This window comes from Macrotis lagotis, chromosome 1 (genome assembly GCF_037893015.1).
Source record: "Macrotis lagotis isolate mMagLag1 chromosome 1, bilby.v1.9.chrom.fasta, whole genome shotgun sequence".
NCBI classification, from domain to species: domain Eukaryota; kingdom Metazoa; phylum Chordata; class Mammalia; order Peramelemorphia; family Peramelidae; genus Macrotis; species Macrotis lagotis.
In genome coordinates, this window is record NC_133658.1 from 684,202,983 (window position 1) to 684,224,305 (window position 21,323).

At 32.9% G+C, this 21,323-nt stretch overlaps 1 protein-coding gene across 3 annotated transcripts in view; it reads right to left on the bottom strand.

Annotated features, from left to right (window-relative positions):
• Window positions 1-1,130: 1,130 nt before the first annotated feature.
• Window positions 1,131-21,323, bottom strand: part of AGPS (alkylglycerone phosphate synthase) — a 156,582-nt gene continuing 136,389 nt past the window's right edge. For all 3 annotated transcript variants that reach the window (XM_074215634.1, XM_074215632.1, XM_074215633.1), the window contains exons 18-20: window positions 20,076-20,175; window positions 17,471-17,528; window positions 1,131-3,253 (exon numbers count right to left, since the gene is read on the bottom strand). In XM_074215634.1, coding sequence (XP_074071735.1) covers window positions 3,132-3,253; window positions 17,471-17,528; window positions 20,076-20,175 — 280 coding nt within the window. In that variant the 3' untranslated portion in view covers window positions 1,131-3,131. The remainder of the gene's footprint in view (window positions 3,254-17,470; window positions 17,529-20,075; window positions 20,176-21,323) is intronic.

A 21,323-nucleotide genomic window follows, 5' to 3' on the forward strand; every position in this document is an offset into this window, starting at 1 on the left:
AAACTCCCCTAAAACACCTGCAAATGATGGAGGGCAGTCACTTAAGGACAATGCAAAAGCACTTTTTTGCTTGTTACAATTTTCCCAAAGGAAGATTAAAAATGCTTCAAACATAACTATTGATAAGTATGGTCTGGTAAATTTTTATGGAGAAACTTTATTCTCTTTAAGATTTTAATCAGGCATTAGTTCAAGACTTTTTCCTCCTCTTCAAATATAGTTCTAGGCATAATAAATCTTCAATGACAGATGTCATGACCTGATTATCAAACTTAACCCAAAATTTCTTTCAGATGTCACTAAAGATTCAACTTAGGCACACACTGTAAATTACACCCAAAGCTTTTGTAGGCAGAAAATATCATCTATTTACAACTCTGCCAAAAAAAAAATTAAGGCAATAATTTGTAAATTATACCTCTTCACAGTTCTTTGCATTTGATGCAAATATTTCACATTAGCAGCAAGTTATATTCCTGTCCCCAGCAAACCCTTACCCAAACATGATCTAGTAAAATGTATGTCAACTTCTTGAAAAGATTGAGTAGGCAAAGGAAGGTCAGCACAGTGAATCCCTGAAAATCATGTAGGTTAAGGGATTTAGGTACTCTGTATAAACCTCATAAAGAACGGGATTAAATGATCTCACAAAACCCTATCTTCCTCACTTCAGTTTTCATGATAGACATCACATCTAGCTACTTCAGGGTAAGAGGTAAAGTGTAAGTGCTTTCTGTGCATTCATTTGTAAATTTAATCCTCCACAGTATTCTAAAGTACAGAGGCACATTCCAAAATGTGTGAAGGGAAGGTTTTTCTTATTGACTAAATCTATTTGAAACCGGACTGATAAAAGATTGGTGAATTTCAGAATGATCCTGCAGGCAGGTTCCCAACTATAATAAGCAATCACCAGGGTCAAAGAATGCTATGTGGGGAAGCTTTGCATACATGAAAAGGAAAAACAGAGACAAATCATGTGTTCCATAAGGTTCACATAGAATAAGGGGCACTTAACCTCAAGGTGTTAAAAATTAGAGTTCCCTAATGTTAAGTGCAGATTTCTGAGGTTGTTGAAATATGAACTCCCTGGGAAAGGATGTTATACCAATCAAATGCAAGAGACTGGATTCACTCGTGAATTTAGAAGTTTTATAAAAACAAAATATACTGGGAAACACAAACATACATACATTTCCTATAGGCAATTAATACCACGTTAATTTCATGTTTAGATTCTTACATCAGAGATTGCTTTTAACTCATTTTTATGAATAGATTAATAAAATTCTGTAGGATTTTAGAGGTGATTTTTATTCAGAAACTGCTTCAAAAAGCACCAACTGCTTCAAAAACCTAGGGTTTTAAACAAGAGTTCTGATGGAAAGTTACATTCTTTTAAAAAGAAATTGCTGATGAAGACAGGCAGTTTTTATAATAAAGCAATTATTATCTTTGTTGCTATAACACAAATATTTGATTTTGATTTGCTTAGAGATTTAAATTCATTTATTTTAAGCCAATTTTAACAGTTAAAAATTATTAATCACTTTGAAATTGTAAAAATAGCATATTCTCAAATTGTAAATTTTTACTTTTCTGGTTAAGGCTACTATGGATATAAAAGGTATCAAACTGCCCAAAAACACTTTGGAGCCACTGCTACTTAGACAGACAGTATGTCCTTTTAAAGGATAGTCTGCACATTGAGCTGCTATATGTGATCAAGTACTAATTAAAAAAAAATTATCAAAAGTCAGGCATTGCATTAAGAAAAGAATCCATCTCAAAATGTGAATCATGAACCTTGACAAGACAGTGATTCAAAGTTTTCAATTCACTTGTTTTTAAGATCCAGGTTTAAATGTAAAAATGTTTGCTAAATGTGATTAATGTTTGACCTACAATTTAAGAAATATGAAGTTTCAAACTTTGATTATGGTATATGTATTTTATACATTACAATTGTGGTTACTGTTTAGGTTAAAGCAGTAATTCATAAAGACATTAAACCATTATTAAAAACTAAATTGAAAACTTCAACTTCAGATGAAAATTTGTCATCCAGAATAGATTAATAAAAAGATTTCAGCACTGAAACTGTTGAGACTTTCAAAGAGAGTGCTGAATAATGCTTCTTAAGACAGTATTGTTTAAATAGCCAAACCACTCATTCTGCCGAAGACAATTTTTTCCTTTTTCTGCATCTGAGCAATAAGAAAGTGAAACCAGATACATCAGGACTACAAGGTGGATGAAGGCATTCATTTTATGGTAAACCTGTTCTTCACATACAATATGAGCAATAAGTCAGCTTTTTCTATACAAAACGTATGATGAATGAACCAGGATATTACAATAGATTATCCCAATGATACAAATACAACTCAGACTTCCGTATAAACAGAGACATTCAAAGAAAAAAAAGGGTACTGTAACAGTATAATTTGTATACCAATTCAAGGTTTAAGATTTTTTAAAATAATTAGAAAGGAAAATGAAGGCTAAAACCCCTTACACAATTCAGTGCACCTTTTACAATGCTAGGCTACCTTTATTCATTCAGTAATAATTATTCCTTCATGACCCCTCCCATTCAGGACTGCTCTCTTTAAAAAAAAAAAAAGGAAAGAAAGAAAAAACCTTTACAGAGAAATGTTCCCTCATTCTCTAGTTATCTGCCTCCAAGAAACTTACTTCTAAAAGGACAGAAACTTACTTCTAAAAGGAAGCTGGATAATCAGTTCACTAAATGATACCAAAACCAGTCTTTGTTCTCCAGACAGGGGAAGCTTCAACACAAAACAGCTGGTTGATCTCCCACAGAAATTAGTACCATAAGCTCTTTGCTGCTTAACTAAAACTTGGAATGACTTGTATCTCCAAGTTGGTTGTAAACTGATGCCCCTTACAGTGCTAGAGATTTAGGAACACCACCTGTCAACCCACAGATGTACAAACAAAGCAAAACTCAAGAATAAAAGATTTTCTTTAAACCAATAAACAAAATACCCCCCCCCCCCATATAGTCCATGATATATCTGATTACTGGGATAACCATATAGTCGTAGACTAAAAAAAAAAGCATTTGTATGTGATTTTTTTTTAAAGTATATCAGAGAATAACGAATTTATAAAAGGTTTTTGTTTCCAAAGATGTTATTAGGGTCCACATATTCCTTGACAGACTTCAGGACTCCAAAGCCGACATCGGAGATAGTTTCCTTCAGCCACTGCTTCCGCAACTTGCCCACTGGAAAAACAAAATCAAAAATGCTTCAATATACACCACAATGCTGGGAGCCAATCAATCTTGTGACCACGAATGAACAAACACTGTGTGATAAATGCTTTTATTCAAAAATGAGAAATGTTTTGCTTTATTTGATTTATTGAGCCCAGCAGACTATCAAGCTCATTAAGCTCAATGTATTCCCAGAGGAAGCCTGTGTTCCACACTGTCTCCTTCCTCTATAAACTATGAAATGGAGATGAAATTTAGGCTGAGATTAAGGGTCTTTTTACAAATAACAAAATGTAAAGTCTTATTTCTTAAGAAATCAGCTTCTTAAAACTTAACTATTAAAATACACCAAAATTTTAATTAAGTGATTTTAGGATAAAGCTGTCTTAAATAGTGTATTCCACATGAATTAGTTGACCTCATTTAAAGAGATAGTTTCTAACAAAAAAGGAATGGATAGCACAAAAACTAGAAAATTTTAGGAGCTGACTTAAATCTAATTTTTTAGAAAAATAGACTTTACTGAGGATGATACCAAATTACTTCCAGACATTTCCATAGTCTTGAATAACATATTTCCCCTACAAACTTATCAGAATATTGATGGCATCGAATTTTGATACCACAACAATTAAAAAACATTCTGGAAAAGTAATCAACTGAAAAGCCCATTTCTCCCCTGTGCCCCCAACCCCAAAGAAAGCTTGTTGATTTGTTCTAAATACAAAGGAGAGTTTGGCAATATAAATTATGCAGGGGCAATTCCCCCCACCCCCAATATTTACAAATGAAATCTGTGTAAGAGAGTATGTCCAATTTTTTCCCCACTCCTGAATACACAATTACCAGGAATGTTTGTACTACTTTTTATAAATATTTTATAAGGATATGGAAAAATTTTATAAATGAAGTTTACTGAGTTAGCAAAATACTTAGAAAGCAAACTTAAATGAGAATGATCATTTAAATGGTCATTTTCTACAGATATTCATTAATTAACTAAAGTCAAAAAGAGTGACTTAATAGGTCAATCAGAATGGCCACCATTCTTTCATTAAAGACAATATAGTATTCAGCCTGTCATACTAAAATGCAATCCCATTTATCAGGCTGCAGTGATATACTGTAGCATCTGCCTTTTGGAAACCTTAAATACCATTTGAAGCTAAACTCAAACCATCTTTTGTGCCCAGTTCTCAGGGTAACCATCAAACTGTCATCAGAATAATAAATGACAGGGACACTGCTGGAAAGCAGAATATTTTTGTTTATGCCTCTAAGGAATAAAGAGCATCAATGGTGCTGCACGGAAAAAATGTACAACAGAAGAAAAACCTTAAATTTGGTAAGAAAATTTAAAAGGACAAATATGTTGAGTGAATATTAGAAAAATATACTACTTAGGTCTTATAAAAATTCATATTAATGAACATATATCTATCTGATCCTTCCCTAATTTTCTCAACAGCTCCAAAGTTTGTGTTTTGGGGGGGCTCCCCAGATTCATTTGTGGATTTTGTTATGATACCACAAACCAGGTCTTTAGCTGTTGAGTTCAAACAACTTGCAACCCTTTACTCTACCTCACATTCAGGCTGCTCCAGTCAGAAAGGTGAAGAACAGTCAATGCCATTCTTAACTGTTATCTGTAATATAGTTTCACTGAATGTGTCCTGTGGTCATGGATGTAATTGTCCTGAAAAGACTGCAAACAACTGCTCCAACAAGATGGAGCACATTAGAACCTCAGCAGGATGCCCAACAGCTAGCTTGTCTGCCTGGTTTTACACCTCTAGTAATAATGCAATTCCATGAGGAGCTGAACTAACGTCTGAGAAGCCACCCAACAGCCATTGCATATTTAATGAAGTCACTCACCAAGTGCTGGAAAACAGAAGGTGCTTGGAGTGCATCATTAGTTCTGTCAGAGGGATAATTTACACATCTATCTTGTCAAATTTTCTATGGTTTATACTTTTACAATAATCAATCTAACATACATTTGATTAGTGAACTAGAAAGTTAAAAAAAGCTGTACAGCAGGCAAAGCCTTGGCCCTTCATAAACACATGTGATAGAAGATTTTAACCCCTTGGTGGCAGAGGTCTGTGAGTTCCTGCTGTCACTCATGAAAGACTTGAACTGATGTCAAAAATCCCAGCTTATATCCATGGAAAGGATCTGGTTTGGTTTATAAGCTTAGACAACTTGTAAGGTCACATTTTTTGCAATTACCAGAGTAAATAGGAAGCAAAACACAAATAAAAGGCTAAAATCAAAGGATGACTGAAATATGTTTTCCTCATGTTTGGTCTCTTGGCTAAGCATTTTTTTTAAGCATTATTTTTTAAGTCACCAAGGAAGATCTATTATTTTAAATGAGGAAAATGGTATTATGTTCTAATTACCTGAAGATGATAATGAATAAGAATAATGGTTTTTTGAAAATCCTTTCTATAACATGAAGGATATATCTACTTAAAGACTGGAAGAATTTATATTCAGAAAGGGGCTAATTATAGTGTATACACAGTGGAGCTAAAGAATGCCATGAAATTTTAAGCACTAAGATGTGAGAATCACCTCTCTCCCAATGACACACCATGTGAAGAAGGAATTTTTTCTTTTGGTTTTTGCAAGATAATGGGGTTAAGTGACTTGCCCCAGGTCACACAGCTAGGGTCTGAGGGCAAATTTGGACTCAGGTCCTCCTGAGTCCAGGGCCAGTGCTCTATTCACTGTACCACCTGGCTACCCCAGGAAGGAATTTTTGAAAGAAGTTGCTAAATAGCTCTCAAACACTAGGGGATATAACAAACCCAAGTGACCTAAATGAAGATAATCTATCCAATGCCACAACCTTCTTTTAATGAGACTATTACAGCATAAAATTGTAAATTCATATTCACAGGAAACACAGCCTTTGTGAAACCATTATAAACAGGTTAATTGTGTGTGACCTACTGACCTCATATGACTTCTGATTTAGTTTCTACATGGGAATAATTCTAGTAATTCTAGGGAAGTCTGCCATTGAAAATGTAGCTATGACTCAAGGTCCTCAAATCTGGCATTATAAGATAGATAGATAGATAGATAGATAGATAGATAGATAGATAGATAGATAGATAGATGGATGATAGAGATGGAGATATATAGATATAGATATACACACCCACATATACATACACAATGCAATATCACTTACAAATATGCTAATCTAGGTACCAATACCTATAACTTCCTTTTTTAAAATAACAAATAGTTAACTGTAGAGTAGGATTACACACATAACCTTGAATAAGTCAGCTCTCTGGGTCTAAGCCTTTGATAATACTGTAGTCTAATCATATTAAAATATTTTGAATCAATGACTATTGGTTGTTAGATGAAAATAAGATTTTGGAAAGTAATTTCTTGCAAAATTCACTTATAGAAAAACAAAGAATGAAATGGGTCCTTGAACTACATGTGACAAAGAAAAACAAAGAAATAGGACTGAACCAAAGTACAGGTCTTTTGTACTTGTAGTTTTATTATCCTGGTTACTCCTTTATCTTTATCCTCCCACATTGGCTTTACCCACTCAATCTCAAATATTGTCAAAAAAAAAGTGGTAAATGAACTTATAATGGATGAAAGAACCTATGGTTCAAAACTGTCTTATGTAACTGACCATTCAATTCAATGTAGATACCTGGGTGTTTTTTTTTTAAAGAGCTACATAATTTCACACCAATAGATGTTAACTTTTGAGAGTAGTATTTTGGAACTGGGTAGGTTCTAATGAGAAAGAAGCAAAGAATAATGGGAAGCTTCTGCTTCTTGACCCACATGAAGAGCTGACATTTCCTCAGAGAGTTTTTAACCCAAACATTTGTTCATGCCATAAAACACTGTCTTTGCTTGGAAGTACAAGCTGGACATTAGCCAATAGATCCATCAAATGAAAGATGCTAATGGTTAACCTTTAAGAAAAATGAGAATAGGATTGAGAGTCAATATGAATGAGACTTGGTGGTAAGATGATAATGAGCTTAAAAATCATACTGGATTTATTAAATCATTCAACTTCTTTTATACTACTGATGTCCATGACATCACTTCATCAAGACAACAAATCCAGTATCTCTGGGGACATAAAATACCAGTGCCATCACAGTCTGAGAGTTGTAGATAAGTTTTCCAGCTATAAACTGCATATATTTTTATTCTTGCTACTGAATAACTCATGCTGTCCCACTGTAATACATACAGCTGTATTGATTATAAAAGACTATAACAAGGATCATCAAATTTATGACCAATATGCTGCTTTTTTGCTTAATACATGAGGAAAAATACTCATTAAAAAATTTTTTTGAAAGTACAACAGCCACTCATTTTAGTTGACTGTTGCAGAAAGTGCTTTCTTATTCTAACATGGGTCAGTTTGTCCCTCCTCAGGTAGCATCCTAGTGGCTTTCTAGGGTCACCATACTGGTAACTAGACAGTATAGATATTCAATTGACTTTAGCCTGAATGCAGCTCAGAACCCAAACTTAAGAAATCCAACAAGCCTCCACAAGGAGCAGAGACTACAGATTTGCTAAAAGAGTTAATTTTTCAACTAATTTTTTTAGTATTCTCTAGGATTCTCTAAGTATAACCTCATATTGTATTATATGCAAAGAGTGATAACTGTTTATTTCCTATTCTATAATTCCTTCAATTTCTTTGTCTTCTCTTATTGTTAGAGGCTAGCATTTCTAGTACAAGAATGAAGAATAATGGTAAAATAAAAAGGGGGGTAAGGAAGGACCTATTTGTACAAAATTATTTATAACAGATCTTTCTGTGGTTTACTAGGAATCGAAGGGATACTTATCAATTGGGAAATGGTTAAAACAAGCTGTGGCATATGATTATGATGGAATATTACTATGCTATAAAATGATAAGCAAGATGATTTCAGAAAAATCTGACAAGACTTACATGAAATGATGTGAAGTGAGCAGAAGCAGAATGTTGTATGCACTGTACAATGAAGAACTATGAATGACTTAGCTCATCTCAGCAATTAAATGATACAAGACAATTCGAAAGAACTAATCAAGTGTACTATATACCTCCAGACAAAGAATTAAAATTGTCTGAATATATACTGAAGCATACTATTTTCACTTTCTTCATTTTTTATTTGAGTCTTCTTGTACAAAATGACTAACATGGAATTAACAAGATTGTACATGTAAAAAAAATTATGGTGATAATGGGCATCATTACTTCAACTTGATCTTATTTGGAAAGTTTTTAACTCATCCCCATTACAGATAATGCTTGCGGTTGGTTTTAGATATGTACAACTTATCATTTTAAGGAAAGATCCATTTATTCCCATGCTTCCTAATGTTTTTTTTTTTAACAGAAATGAGTGTTGTATTTTGTCAAAAGTCTTTTCTGCCTCTTGATACAGTCAATTATGCTGATAATTTCTTCCAATACTGAACTTTGCATTCCTGGCACAAATCCCACCTGGTCAAAGTGTACAATAACTGTGACATATTACCGTAATGTCCTTGCTAATATTTTATTTAAATTTATTGCTTCAACATTCATTAAGGAAATTGATAGTTTTTATTCTGTTTTTGCTCTTCCTGGTTTAAGTGTCATATTTGTGTCAAAAAAAAGAATTTGGTAAGACTGTCATTACCTATTTTTCCAAATAATTTATACAATGGAATGAAATCTAGTCCTGGGATTTTTTTCTTAAGGAGTTGCTTTGTTCTTTGACAGGGTTGTTTTTTCTATGACAGGGTTATTTAAGTATTCTATATCTTCTTTTAATCTAGGCAATTTATATTTCTGTGAACATTCATCCATTTCACTTAGATTGTCAGTTTTACAGGTACAAAACTGGGCAAAATAGCTCCCAATAATTGCCTTAATTATATCTCCCTTTTTTCATTTTTGATATTAGTAATCTGGTTTTCTTCTTTTAAAAAAATCAAATTAACTAACATCTTATCTATTTTATTAATTTTTTTCAGAAAATCAACTCCCAATTTTATTATGTCATTTGTGAATGCCAAAGTATTTTGTATTTTGACCATAGAGGTATTGGGGAGTCAATGGCGTTTACTGAATAGGGGTGTGACGTGATCATTCCTCATTTTAGGAAAAGTCATTCTGCCAGCTGAATGAAGAATGGATTAGAGTAGGAAAAGACCTGAGCCAGGCAGAACTACCAGCAGGCTGTTTCACTATACCAAGCATGAGGTGATAAGGGCCTGAACCAAGATGGTAACAGTTATCAGAAGAGAGAAGGAAATATAGTGGAGAGATACTGCAATGGTGAAGCTGACAGTTCTTGATCACAGAGCAGTAAGTGATAGTGACCCTGGGTTGTGAACCTGAGGGGCTGGGAGGATGATGGTGCCCCATACACCAAGCAAGAGATTCAAAATGGAAGTGGGTTTAAGGGGAAAGCTATTGAGTTCAAATTTGATCATGAGTTTAAGATGTCTAATGGAGTGCCAGTTCAAAATATATAAAAGGCAGTTAGAAATGATGGACTGGAGATCAACAGAGAGAGGTCAGGGCAAGATAGGTAGATTTGAGAATCATCAGGGGGTAACCTTAATGGGATACTGGCTGACTAAAGAGTAGTATCAGGGGAGTAGCAGTATCCTAAAAACCTAATGTATCAAGGAAGAGAGAGTGATCAACAAAAATCAAAAACTGAAGATATTGAGAAGAGGCTATTGACTTTGGCAACTAAGAGATCATTGGTAACTTTGGAGAGAGTAGCTTTGGGGGGGGGGATCAGAAGTATTGTAAGGGTTAAGAAGACATTGTGAGAAGAGAAAGCTGGGAGTACATATGGTAGATGGCCTTTTCAAGAAGCTGGATTATAAAGAGCATGAAGAGATATTGGACAATATTAGGACTGAACATCAGGTGAGGGTTTTTTGAAAATAGAGGACACATGTCCATTTTTGCAGGCAGTAGAAAAGAAGCCAATAGACTGGAAGAGATTAAAGATAAGTGAGCATGAGGTTGACAGAAGGGACTTATTTGGAGCAGAGGAGATGAAATGGGATCCCCTGAGCAGATAGAGGGGTTAGCCTTGGTAAAGAAGAAGGCCACTTCATCATGTGACACAGAGTAAAGGAAGAGAAAGTGGCAGAAGTCACCTGAGTAAAAGGAGATGAGGAGGAGGGAAGAAGAGGGAGCTCCTGATGAATGGTCTCAATTATTTTTCTGTAAAATATGAGGCAAGGTTCTCAGATAAGAGGGTAGGGGAAGGAGGACCCCTAGGGAAGTTTAAGAAGGAATGAAAGGTTTTAGAAGTGTTACTATGGAGGGCCATTTAAGCTTTTATTTCCATCCCACCCCACCTCACCTCTTGCATACAGTCTATGTAACTAAAAACATTACAAGGGAATAAGGACAATGAGAAAGGATGAGAATGATGGGGAGAAAAATGGTCTTCTGTTTATTGAGGCAAATCCAGAGGCTGTGAGCTTAAAAGTGTAACTCCCCAACTTCTATCAACAGTAATAATTCCTTTAGGATCAGTATGAGAGAAGGCTAGGTAAGAATGGAGAAGGTATGAACAGAATTAACCTCTAACTACAGGCACTGTGTGTGTGTGGGGGGGATAGCTAGGGAGTCAGGAATAATAGCTGAATGATCTTGGACTAATTTAACATCTTTGGGACTTAGCTCTTATCTGTATAATGAAATGATTATGGTGCCTACCTCATATGAGCACTAAATGAGAAAATGTATTTAAAGCATTTTGTATATCTTAAAGTGCTATATGAATTGGGAGCTATTATTCATTACTACATTGTGGGGGTGTAAACATAATGTAGATTATGTTTAAAAAATAGTTTATGTTGACCCTTAAGAATTAAAAGACAATAAAGGAGATCAGGGGCAGCTAGGTGATGTAGTGGATCGAGTGCTGGGCCTAGGATCAGAAAGACTTATCTTCTTGAGTTCAAAAACAGCCTTAGACACTTACTAGCTATGTGACTCTAAGGAAGTCACTTAACTCTGTATGCCTTGGTTTCCTCATCTGTAAAATGAGTTGGAAGAGGAAATGGCAAACCACTCTAGTTAGTAGTTTTTCAAGGAAAACCCCAAATAGGGTCACAAAGAGTTGGACACAACTGAAATGACCAAACAACAACAAAAGAAGGATAACATGCAATAATATGTAAGTTAATATTCTATTTTGGATATTGTGCTTTTTATGCTAGATACTGTATTGCAATAAATAAAGCCAGATCAGAATAGAAATTCTCCTTTAAAAAATTTCAATTTCTTCAAATTCAATTCAACTAGTATTGATTAAATGCCTGCTATAGGCAAAGGCATAAATATTTCCATCACCTTTCCATCAAAATTATCAGAATAAATACAAATGGATATGGTTTCAGATTTTAAATGGAGTTATATAACTTATCTGAAGCTTCATCTCTAAATTTTGACATTTCTTAAGTTAATAGATGAATGATATTTCTCACTATGAGCTTTGACTCTCAGTCAAAACAGGTAACTAAGATCCAAGATTTGTACTCCTGCAGCTTTAGTCAACTAAGATTCCTCCTTCCTCAATTTCCTTAAACTTCTTTTCCCATAGCTGTTTCACATGCCTCTAGCATACCAATTACAGTGGTAAATTAACTCCTGTTAAGGAAGCAAAAATGCCACGCAGCTACTACAAGGAGGATGAGTAGGAAATGATGAGAGCTTCTAGCTCCTAGTTCTACTTTAAAAATTCAAAATCTTTGATTTCACTGTTTCCAAGACTCATCCTACTGAGAGAAAGAATAATTTGCCCCATTGGGTCAATATGTTTTTACTGTGGCAACTCATTGGCCTAGGCTGTGACTTCCAAGTTTCTTTAGGCTTCATGAAGTCTAATAATATTTTTTAGGACAGTAATAATTATGTACAAGCTTCATTCAGAAATTGGTAAATATATGATAACTTCATTTGAATACTAATAATTTCCAAGAGTTAGTGACTAATTAAAAAAACTGAATCTAGCTTCTATTAAAATTGACTAATATAGTCATCTTTCCAAATGAGACAATGAAAATGCACCATATAATATACATGGCATAACTTTTTTTTGAGTTCACTAGAGATGATGATCACATTAGGCCATAATTTAGAACACATGAACTGACTTTTCACAGGTCAGAAATGATCTGTTAACTCCTCAGCCCTGCTTGAAAGGTTATGAGAATTCAATTATAATATCCTTACAGTACTGTAGGCACTTCTCAAAGTTCAAAGTTCAAATAGCCTTTCTATAAATGGTCAGTCTTATTCACAATAGGGACAGGCTTCCCTTGTCTTTGTGGAGAGGAAAAAAGTGCTCTTTTTTCCATTCACTGGATGTACTGTTCTTTTTACAGATGAGACAGGTCAGATCTCCTGCTTTTCACTCAAGGAAGCTAACACTATGATTGGCAAAGTGTAACAAAAGGAGAGAAATAGCATGCACAGCATACTCTCATTCACACTCTCTTGTTGCTACACAACACAGATTGTCACTCCCCAGAAAAACTCTCCTAATGGTTACTCAGGTCAGGTCAAACCTCCCAAAATCCATTAAATATAAAATGTAGTAGAAATAGATAAGAAATAAAGGTGGTGAATTCTCATTATAAGAAATTGCACAAAAAAGTGATGACTGTCATTTATCATTGATATTCTCTTCTTGCTTTAAAACTTTTTGTTATCTTTATGTCAAAGAAGATGGAAAGTCTATCTCTACTAATTTTCTCTGATCAACAGGAAAGATTATATGAAATATCAATTATATCCAATATATTAATCCAAAGGAGATGATTTAGGGACAGGGAATTATCCACTGGTTGCCTGTGTTTTTTTTTAAATGCAACTTTTGAACTATAATTCAAAAACAAGAGAGCAGAGAATATTTTAACACAACTATTTGGTTCATGTTTTATGAAAATTTCCTATTCTTGGCAATAAATTTTCTGCCCAGTTTTAGAAGACTAATAATTTAAAAACCTAGTCATAAACTAAGTACACTTCTAGTATAAACTTTGTTGTTTAAACTGACCAGTTCTTCATTTACAAAAACGAGCTCTATGAAGATTGTTAGCAGGCTTTATGTTTCCTATAGCCTCAAGTCCCAGACTACATCTGTTTTCTTTGATACACAAAACCAGAGTTAAAATAGCTCCATTTATCACAGCATGATTGTAGGCAGACAAACCAGCCTGTCTGTTTCCAGATAGTGAAAGCAACTGTTATTAATCACAATTACAGGCCAAACACAACAAGAGAAATTGCATCAATATTCTCCCAACCCCCAACCCTACTTCTCAAAAGTGGCACTTAGAATGTCATGACAGGGCTGAAGGTCAGTAAATAAAGAGGATACTATGAGGTTAATTCTGAGAAGTTTATGACACATTATGTAAAACCTTGCCATGCAGTTAAAAATAAAGTTCTCCTTCCAGATGAGTAATATTCAACAGTTTATCTGTTTAACTATCAGTCCCTGCTACTTAAAAATCAAAATCAGCATGAATATTTTCTGTTTTAAGTTATTTGTTATTTCATAGAACACATTACACATTAAAATGAATACACAAATAGTAATACTGAAGAACAATGTACATTTAGAATTTTAACTACAAAATTGCTAATAATTTTTAGATTTAAATAATTAGTTTATTAAAATTGGTTTTCTAATAGTAGTTTTATTTCTAGTGGCGTAACAAGAATTCAGTGCTTCTTCTACATATAGAAAAGGACAGCACTGTTGCTAATAGATTGAGAAAAAAGTATTAATGGATGACAGATAAATCTCTTACTCTGTTTCAATGCCTTTCAAATTAAACTGAATCTATTTCCTCAGTAGTTAGAATAAAATACAGTATATTGATTTACTTCTTAGTTTTTGTTTAAGAAAATAAACCCAAAAGTTTGGGATGAAGCCACTCAGTAAACATAAGATATTTATTTCTGTTTTTAAAGCAGAAGAGTTACAGGAGATCATGTGGACATTAAACTAAAGAATAATACTGAAATGGCTGGTGCTTTTGGGGTGTGTGTGAGGGGAAGCACTACTTCTTTTTACTTCTTTGGTGTTAATTTCATTTTAAATCAATATCTACATTTTCCCATGTATATTTGAGAAAAAGTCTACTTTTCCAAGAAACAATTACATGGCACATACAATCTGACTAATTAAGCTCTTAAAGCTGAGCTAGTAGTAATTATATCACTTTCATTTTATACAGAGCAACAAACCTTTCATAAAATTTGAAAAAATGCCCTAAATAATGAAAAGGAAAAGTTTTTCAAGTATATTCCAAGTAGATTCAGATTTACTTAATTTTTAAAGCAAGACAAGGAAGCAGGAATCTATACATATTTACATATTCCCATGCTTTCATATTGGTAACTACATTATTTCATTACAATCTAAACAATAATAAATATTTAAGAAAAGGTTGTTCTCAATGTATTAAAAGGAATAAAAATCCTTTCTTGAGAAATTACTGGTTAAATAGTAACAAATCTACTACAAACATCCTCCAATGTATAACTAAATTATTTCCTTATACCCAAATGTATCATAATGTTCAAAAAGGTAAACAATCAACTGAGACCTGAAAACAAGTTTTTTTACACAGGAAATTTTACTGTAATTCTAATGACTTCCAGTCATTTTATTAATAACTCTGTGAAATACGAATCCAAACCAAAATGGTTGTCAGTACAAAATAACCATAAAACAAGATCATTCATATCGATAACTGATATGTGAAAACATGATATATGTATGGGTAATGCACTAGAGTGAAGTAGAGGCTTCTAGTCTAAATCCATTCACTATATAAGCACCTGACTCATTCATAAAATACTTTGAAAAAAATGAATTTTATGGCAAAGTTCCTTTTTTACATAACCCTAAGGCACAGTAATTTCATGCTTAAAGAAAGAAAACATAACATTTCCAGACTGCCTGGTCTACTAAACAAAAACTGCAAAGCTCATCACTCTAATGTGTAACACCACCATGTTAGAGAAGGGCCAGAAAAACCTGCCATGAAAATAGCTCACTAAGGTAGCTAAGTGGCCCTTGGGCAGGTCATTTTAAAATTTTTTTTCACCCATCTATAAAATAAAACCAGTAGTAGCTATCTAATAGGATTGTTGGGAAATTTCAATAAGGTAATTAATGTAAAGTATTTTGCAAACAACAAAGAACTTACATAAATGTCATTTATAATTCTTATTAGGTAATATTTTGAATAAAAAGACAGAGACAATTTAATATTTATCTTTAGACAACAAAATAAATTTATTCCAATGTATATAACATGGTTGAACTACTGTTTAACTTGGCTTAAAGGACATGAAATGTTTTCAAGATTACATTGTTTATACTACCACATGAAACAATTTTGCTTTGGCATTTATCTTCACTTGGAAGATGAAGAATAGCTTACTTGTAGCTACATCAGTAAATAAATTATCTATTATTTCCATACTCATGAAGATAAATGTTACTGAAATTAACACATATCCAACAAAACTTTGGCATATATACTCATAAAATATGCGTCATGAAAATATTCCTAAACTTCTCTGTTATAAAAACCAAAAAACTGCTTCTTAGTCTAATAATATAGTCTGTTAGTGAAACAGTTTTCTAAATAATCATACAGCTTGGAGAAAAATTTTAAATAATTTATGGGGTTAAAATCTAAACCTCTGTAAATGTTGAGTGACACACAATTTTTATGAATGCATAAGACTAAAATTGCAACATAATAGCAAAATTAGGGATTGGTTCTTGGTTTATTACAAAGCAGATTCTATACTTTGAAAGAAATTGTTATCTCTACTCCTTTCTTTTCCTCAATTCTGGGAATACCTTTTGATCATTCTAATATTCCTAAGCACTTACAATATAGAATAGACAAGAAAGAAAGAGCTCACTTTGATATATGTTATCAGTCCTCTTAAATAAAATAGTGAAGAGTACAGTAAAATGTCAAAAATTTGAGGATAATTTCTTTTAGCCAAACTTCCATTTTAGAAACAGAGAAATCAAGAATCAATTTTCATAAACACTACAACTTTTATTCACAAAAATCTCTTTTCTTTCTAAAACTAAGAGGCTGCTTTCCATTTGTACAAGAATATAATTAAAAAGGAAATATTTTAAAAATAGTTTCTAAAGGAAAGCATAAGAAAGTATTTTCAAATGAACATCATTATGCTCTTCAGTTTATTGCTGTATACTTGGAAGCATCATGATGCCTCTCCTCTCCAACCTATGTCTTGGCAGTACAATAATATTTCCCCAGTGGGTATTCAAAAGACAATAGGAGTAACTTTCCATTATAAACTGGGATAGATCCTCTTATTTCAAAACTATGTGTCTTCAATAAGTAACATGAATTGGACTGAAGGTAACTTTCTGTTTGTTTAATAGGGATCAGACTCCCTTCATTATTCATCATTCTCTTTAATATCAAAATCCTAAAAAATGTAAGTGACTGAGCACTGGAGAATGATTAATCAAATCATGGTATATGCATCATTATAATATACTGCTATATCAGAAAAAATGAGTCTGAAAAAATGATGAAAAAATAAAAAAATAGATTCAAAAGAGTAAGATATTCATTACAATTATGTCATTAAAGGCAATGATAACAAATTCATGGTAAATACAAAGATTATTTTCAAAAAGGGTTATGATTTTGCCAGGCAAAATGATTTTAATACTAATATTTTGAAAACAATAGACAACTCAGGGGTAAATAACTGACAAAAAAATTTATGGATAAGTTTACAATCTCATACAATCTGTATTTCAATGGAAGCTAAAGTAATTTTTTTAAAAAAAAGAACACTGATCTTGAAATTAAACAACAGGTTATTGTCCTTTCTGAAACTTAGTTTCCTCATCTGTAAAATGGAGATGATAATAATTGCCTTATGTAGCTAGGAGTAGTTTTGTGTGTAAATTCCTTTGTAAATGGAACTACCTTAAAGGATAATAATAATTTTTCTACATAAAATACCTCTATGCAATCAATTTAATATTTCTAAAGAAATTCCAATCAATATTTTTTTTAAGTTTATCACGAACATAAAAAAAATAGAACTATTTAGTAAAAAGGCACTTACAAATTGGGAATGTTACGAATTCTAAGCAAAATTATTACCTCCATGATGATGTGACAGGCTTCCTCCATTGGCAAGGATTTCCTCTCTAGCAGCTGCCTGAATTTGGAAATAAAATAATCTTTACTTTGCAAAATTAAGAAAGAAAAGACATACATTCCAACCAAAGTACACATTGCTGATGTAAGAGATATATAACATCAACTATACCATTAAATTTGAGATTTTCTTTTTGTACAGAAAGTACTACTTTATGTAAAACGATACATATCAAAAGCAAACTAATTTTTATAAGTATTGCCTCATTAAATGTTATAATCTCTATAAGTATTTTGAACAGATAAAATGACCAAGAAGTTAATAAAATGTATTTATTAGCTAATAGCCAAGGCAAGGAATGCTGAACTTTGCTGACTCTGAGAGCATAGAGAAAGGGATGGATGTGGCAAATATTATGCAGAAAGAAAAAAAAAATCACAAAACTTTGCAACTGATAAGATATGTAAAAAAGAGTGAAGAACTTAAGATAATGCTGAGGTTCTGAACCTGAAAGGCTAGAAGGATGATGGTCCTTTGACAGAAATGAGAAGGCCTAGAAAAGGGTTCTAGAGGAAAGATTATGGCAGTTGTTTTATTTATTGGGAAATTCTGATGAATTTTGACACTTTGCATCTTAACCTTGGAAGGTAGTTTATATAAACAATTCTAAATAGCTATTATTAAAATCTAATCTATTACTTTTTCAAAATGGGAGATGGCAATTAGTGGTATAATGGATAGAGTGCTGAAAGACCTAACTTCAAATCCTGCCTCAGACAGTTACTGTGGTAATCACAAGCAAGTCCCTTAACCTCTCTCTCAAGCCTCAGCCTTTTCATTTATAAAATGGAAATAATGATGCTTAATTCAATGGGTTGGTTGTTGTGAGGATTAAAATAGGTAAAATATGATTCAAAAACTCAAAATACTTCATAAATGTTAGTAATTATTATTTTGAAGTATAGTAAACAGAAACCTTGAAGAAACCCGCCTCCCATGTTAGGGCCCACCCAAACACTTTGAAAGCCTATGCCTGGGGCAGCTAGGTGGCACAGTGGATAAAAGCACGGACCCTGGAGTGAGGAGGACCTGAGTTCAAATCCAGCCTCAGACATTTGATACCTACTAACTGTATGACCTTGGGCAAGTCATTTAACCCTATTGCTTTACAACAACAAAAAAAGAAAAGCTATGCCTAGTTTGTGTGAAAAGGCTGAAAGATAAACAGAAGCAAACAATTAAACTAAATGAAGTATTAAAAAAAACTGAGGCTGCAGAAATTCGTATCCTTATTCTTGGTGCCTGGGAATTTTATAGTCAATCAAAAACATTTATTAAGTACCAGCTATGCACCAGGCACTGTGTGAAGTAATTTTAGGCCATCAAAATTCAAGTCAAGTCAGAAGAAGGTCCACAATGTACTCAGCAAAGGTGATGCACATGCTCATGGCATAAGGTATGCACAACACATGAAATGATAGTCTCCTCATTTTAAATTCAAGATTTGAATGTTTGCATATACATACTGGGTTGTTACCTCTTCTACTTGGACAGGTAACACTCTAAAAGCAGAAATGTCCCTGAAAGACAGCTATTTAGCTTACCACACATTTACTATTTATACTGGAGGCCAGTGAAGACCAACATAAAAGATTCAAACTAATGTGAAAGGCTGCATATCTCGGCCTTCTACAAGTTTAGTTGAACCTCCCCAGTTCATGCCATCCAACCCAACTCTTGCTCCTCTTGCACTGAGAGGAGATAAAAAGAAAAAAAACAAAAAAGAGGTGACACAGAACACAGACATCCTTTTCTCCCTCTTTCTTACTGGGAGAAGAGATTCAGTCTTTCTCAATTTATGTTAACTTCTAATATTTATCCCTGCCTGAGGATATCCTGTACAATATTGGATCATTTATGTTTGCCATTATCCACTAACATAGATAATTCTTTTCTTGGAAAAAAAGATGATCAATAATAACTTAATAATCAAGTTCAAATATGTAGAGGAAAAATGAGAGGTGGCATGACAGAGAGAATTAGAAGGAGAATTAGATTTGGAGTCACAACACCTGAGTTTGAATCCTAAATGTTAGTTATTAACTTTGTGACCTCAGGTAAGTCCCTTAACTTCTTTGGATCTCATTTTCCTTATTCATAAAATAAGGAATTGTATATAAAAATCAAAATGTTCATGATTATCACTAAGGCAGTGTGTATTGAAATTATTACAACTATCTGGCTTACTTCTAGAGCTGTTAACATTTGTGTACATTTCTAGAGCAGTTACCATCTGTATACATTCTATTACCAAAGTGATATCATGGAATTCCAGAGGAGCCCTCTGTGCTGTTCTTTACCATCCAAATGACATATAATAATAACAAGACTAAAGAATTTATAATCTGCAGATAAGAATTGTACCGTTATTCTGCAACCAAGTCATAACACTAGAAATTTAGTTTGAGGGAATTTTTATAGTGCTTCCATGGTTTGGCAACTGAGATAATAATCTATGACTAAAGATCATCAAATTAAGCATCACAAATTTGACTTACATGTAGACTAAAAATAATTGAGGAAAATGAATTCTTTATTTGCAATTACCTCAGTTTGTTCAAAGACAGTCAGAGGATCACTAATTCCTCTGTAGTTAAAGGCAAAATAGAAGTAGATACATGCACCTGCATCATATGTCTGTGTCACCCTAAAAGACAAGAGAAAAACCAACTTTAGTAACATGAAATAAAGGATCATATCATATAAAATTACTAGATTTTTTTAAACCAAGATTATTTTTAAGATTGGTTTAGGCCATTTTCTTATTCCCTATCCAACTTCCTTCTCTGCTGGAGAATTTTTTTTACTATCACTTTTTCACTGAAAAGGAATCTAGATTCACCTGCCCTAGTACTAGTGCCAAAAACTGGTAAACTAAAGAAGCACTGGGAGAGAAAAGGATCTTATTTTAAGTGTAGTTTTAGTCAATATTAGCCAACACAAATTTAGCTTTCTGTTTAATATCATACTGCTAAAGACTATACTGGAAAATAAAACAAAGTCTTTATATATATTTCATCATTGGTATTGTTGTTTTTACTGCTCTTATTCAGAAATAAAAGGAATAAATTATTAGTTATAACTGTGTATATACATTTAGTATATAGTTAAGATTTTTTAAACAATCAAACTGATATGAAAACTGAACAGTGTGTGCATAATTGAGAAATGTGTTAAAGTAAAAGTAATAGACATCAACAACTAATAAACCATGTACAATTTCTTATTCCTCCATTCAACTAAATATATATGTACACAAAATTGTTATGTATACATATATACAAATTATATATACAATATAATATATATATACACAATACACAATAAATATATACAATTATATTCATTAGAGTGGCATTTTTTAAAAATAAGATTTATTTACACTGTACTACACTGGCAATCCAGTCAAAGAAAGGAAAGAAAGAAAATACTTGCCACCGATAAATAGTTAAATGATGAAAGAGTAATTTGACATGAAATAAATTTCTATAGGTAGAATCCTACAGACATGACAAGTGCTAGAAAGGAAATACAGGAAAAAACCTAAAGAGAAAGAAAAATTAAGCAGAATTTAATGTACTGGCTCTACTATTGCTCCAATCATAACTCAGGGGACCAACACTGAACCTATGGGTAAAGGCTTTCAAAGCTGTTTTCCTTCCCAATTTATGAAACCTCAGAATATATAAAGTGCTTTGAGTTCTTTAGGAAAGGGTATGCTTTAAATCAAGGTATAATTATTGTTATTTACCATTATTCAAAGATAATTTATAAACATTAAAATATATAAATATG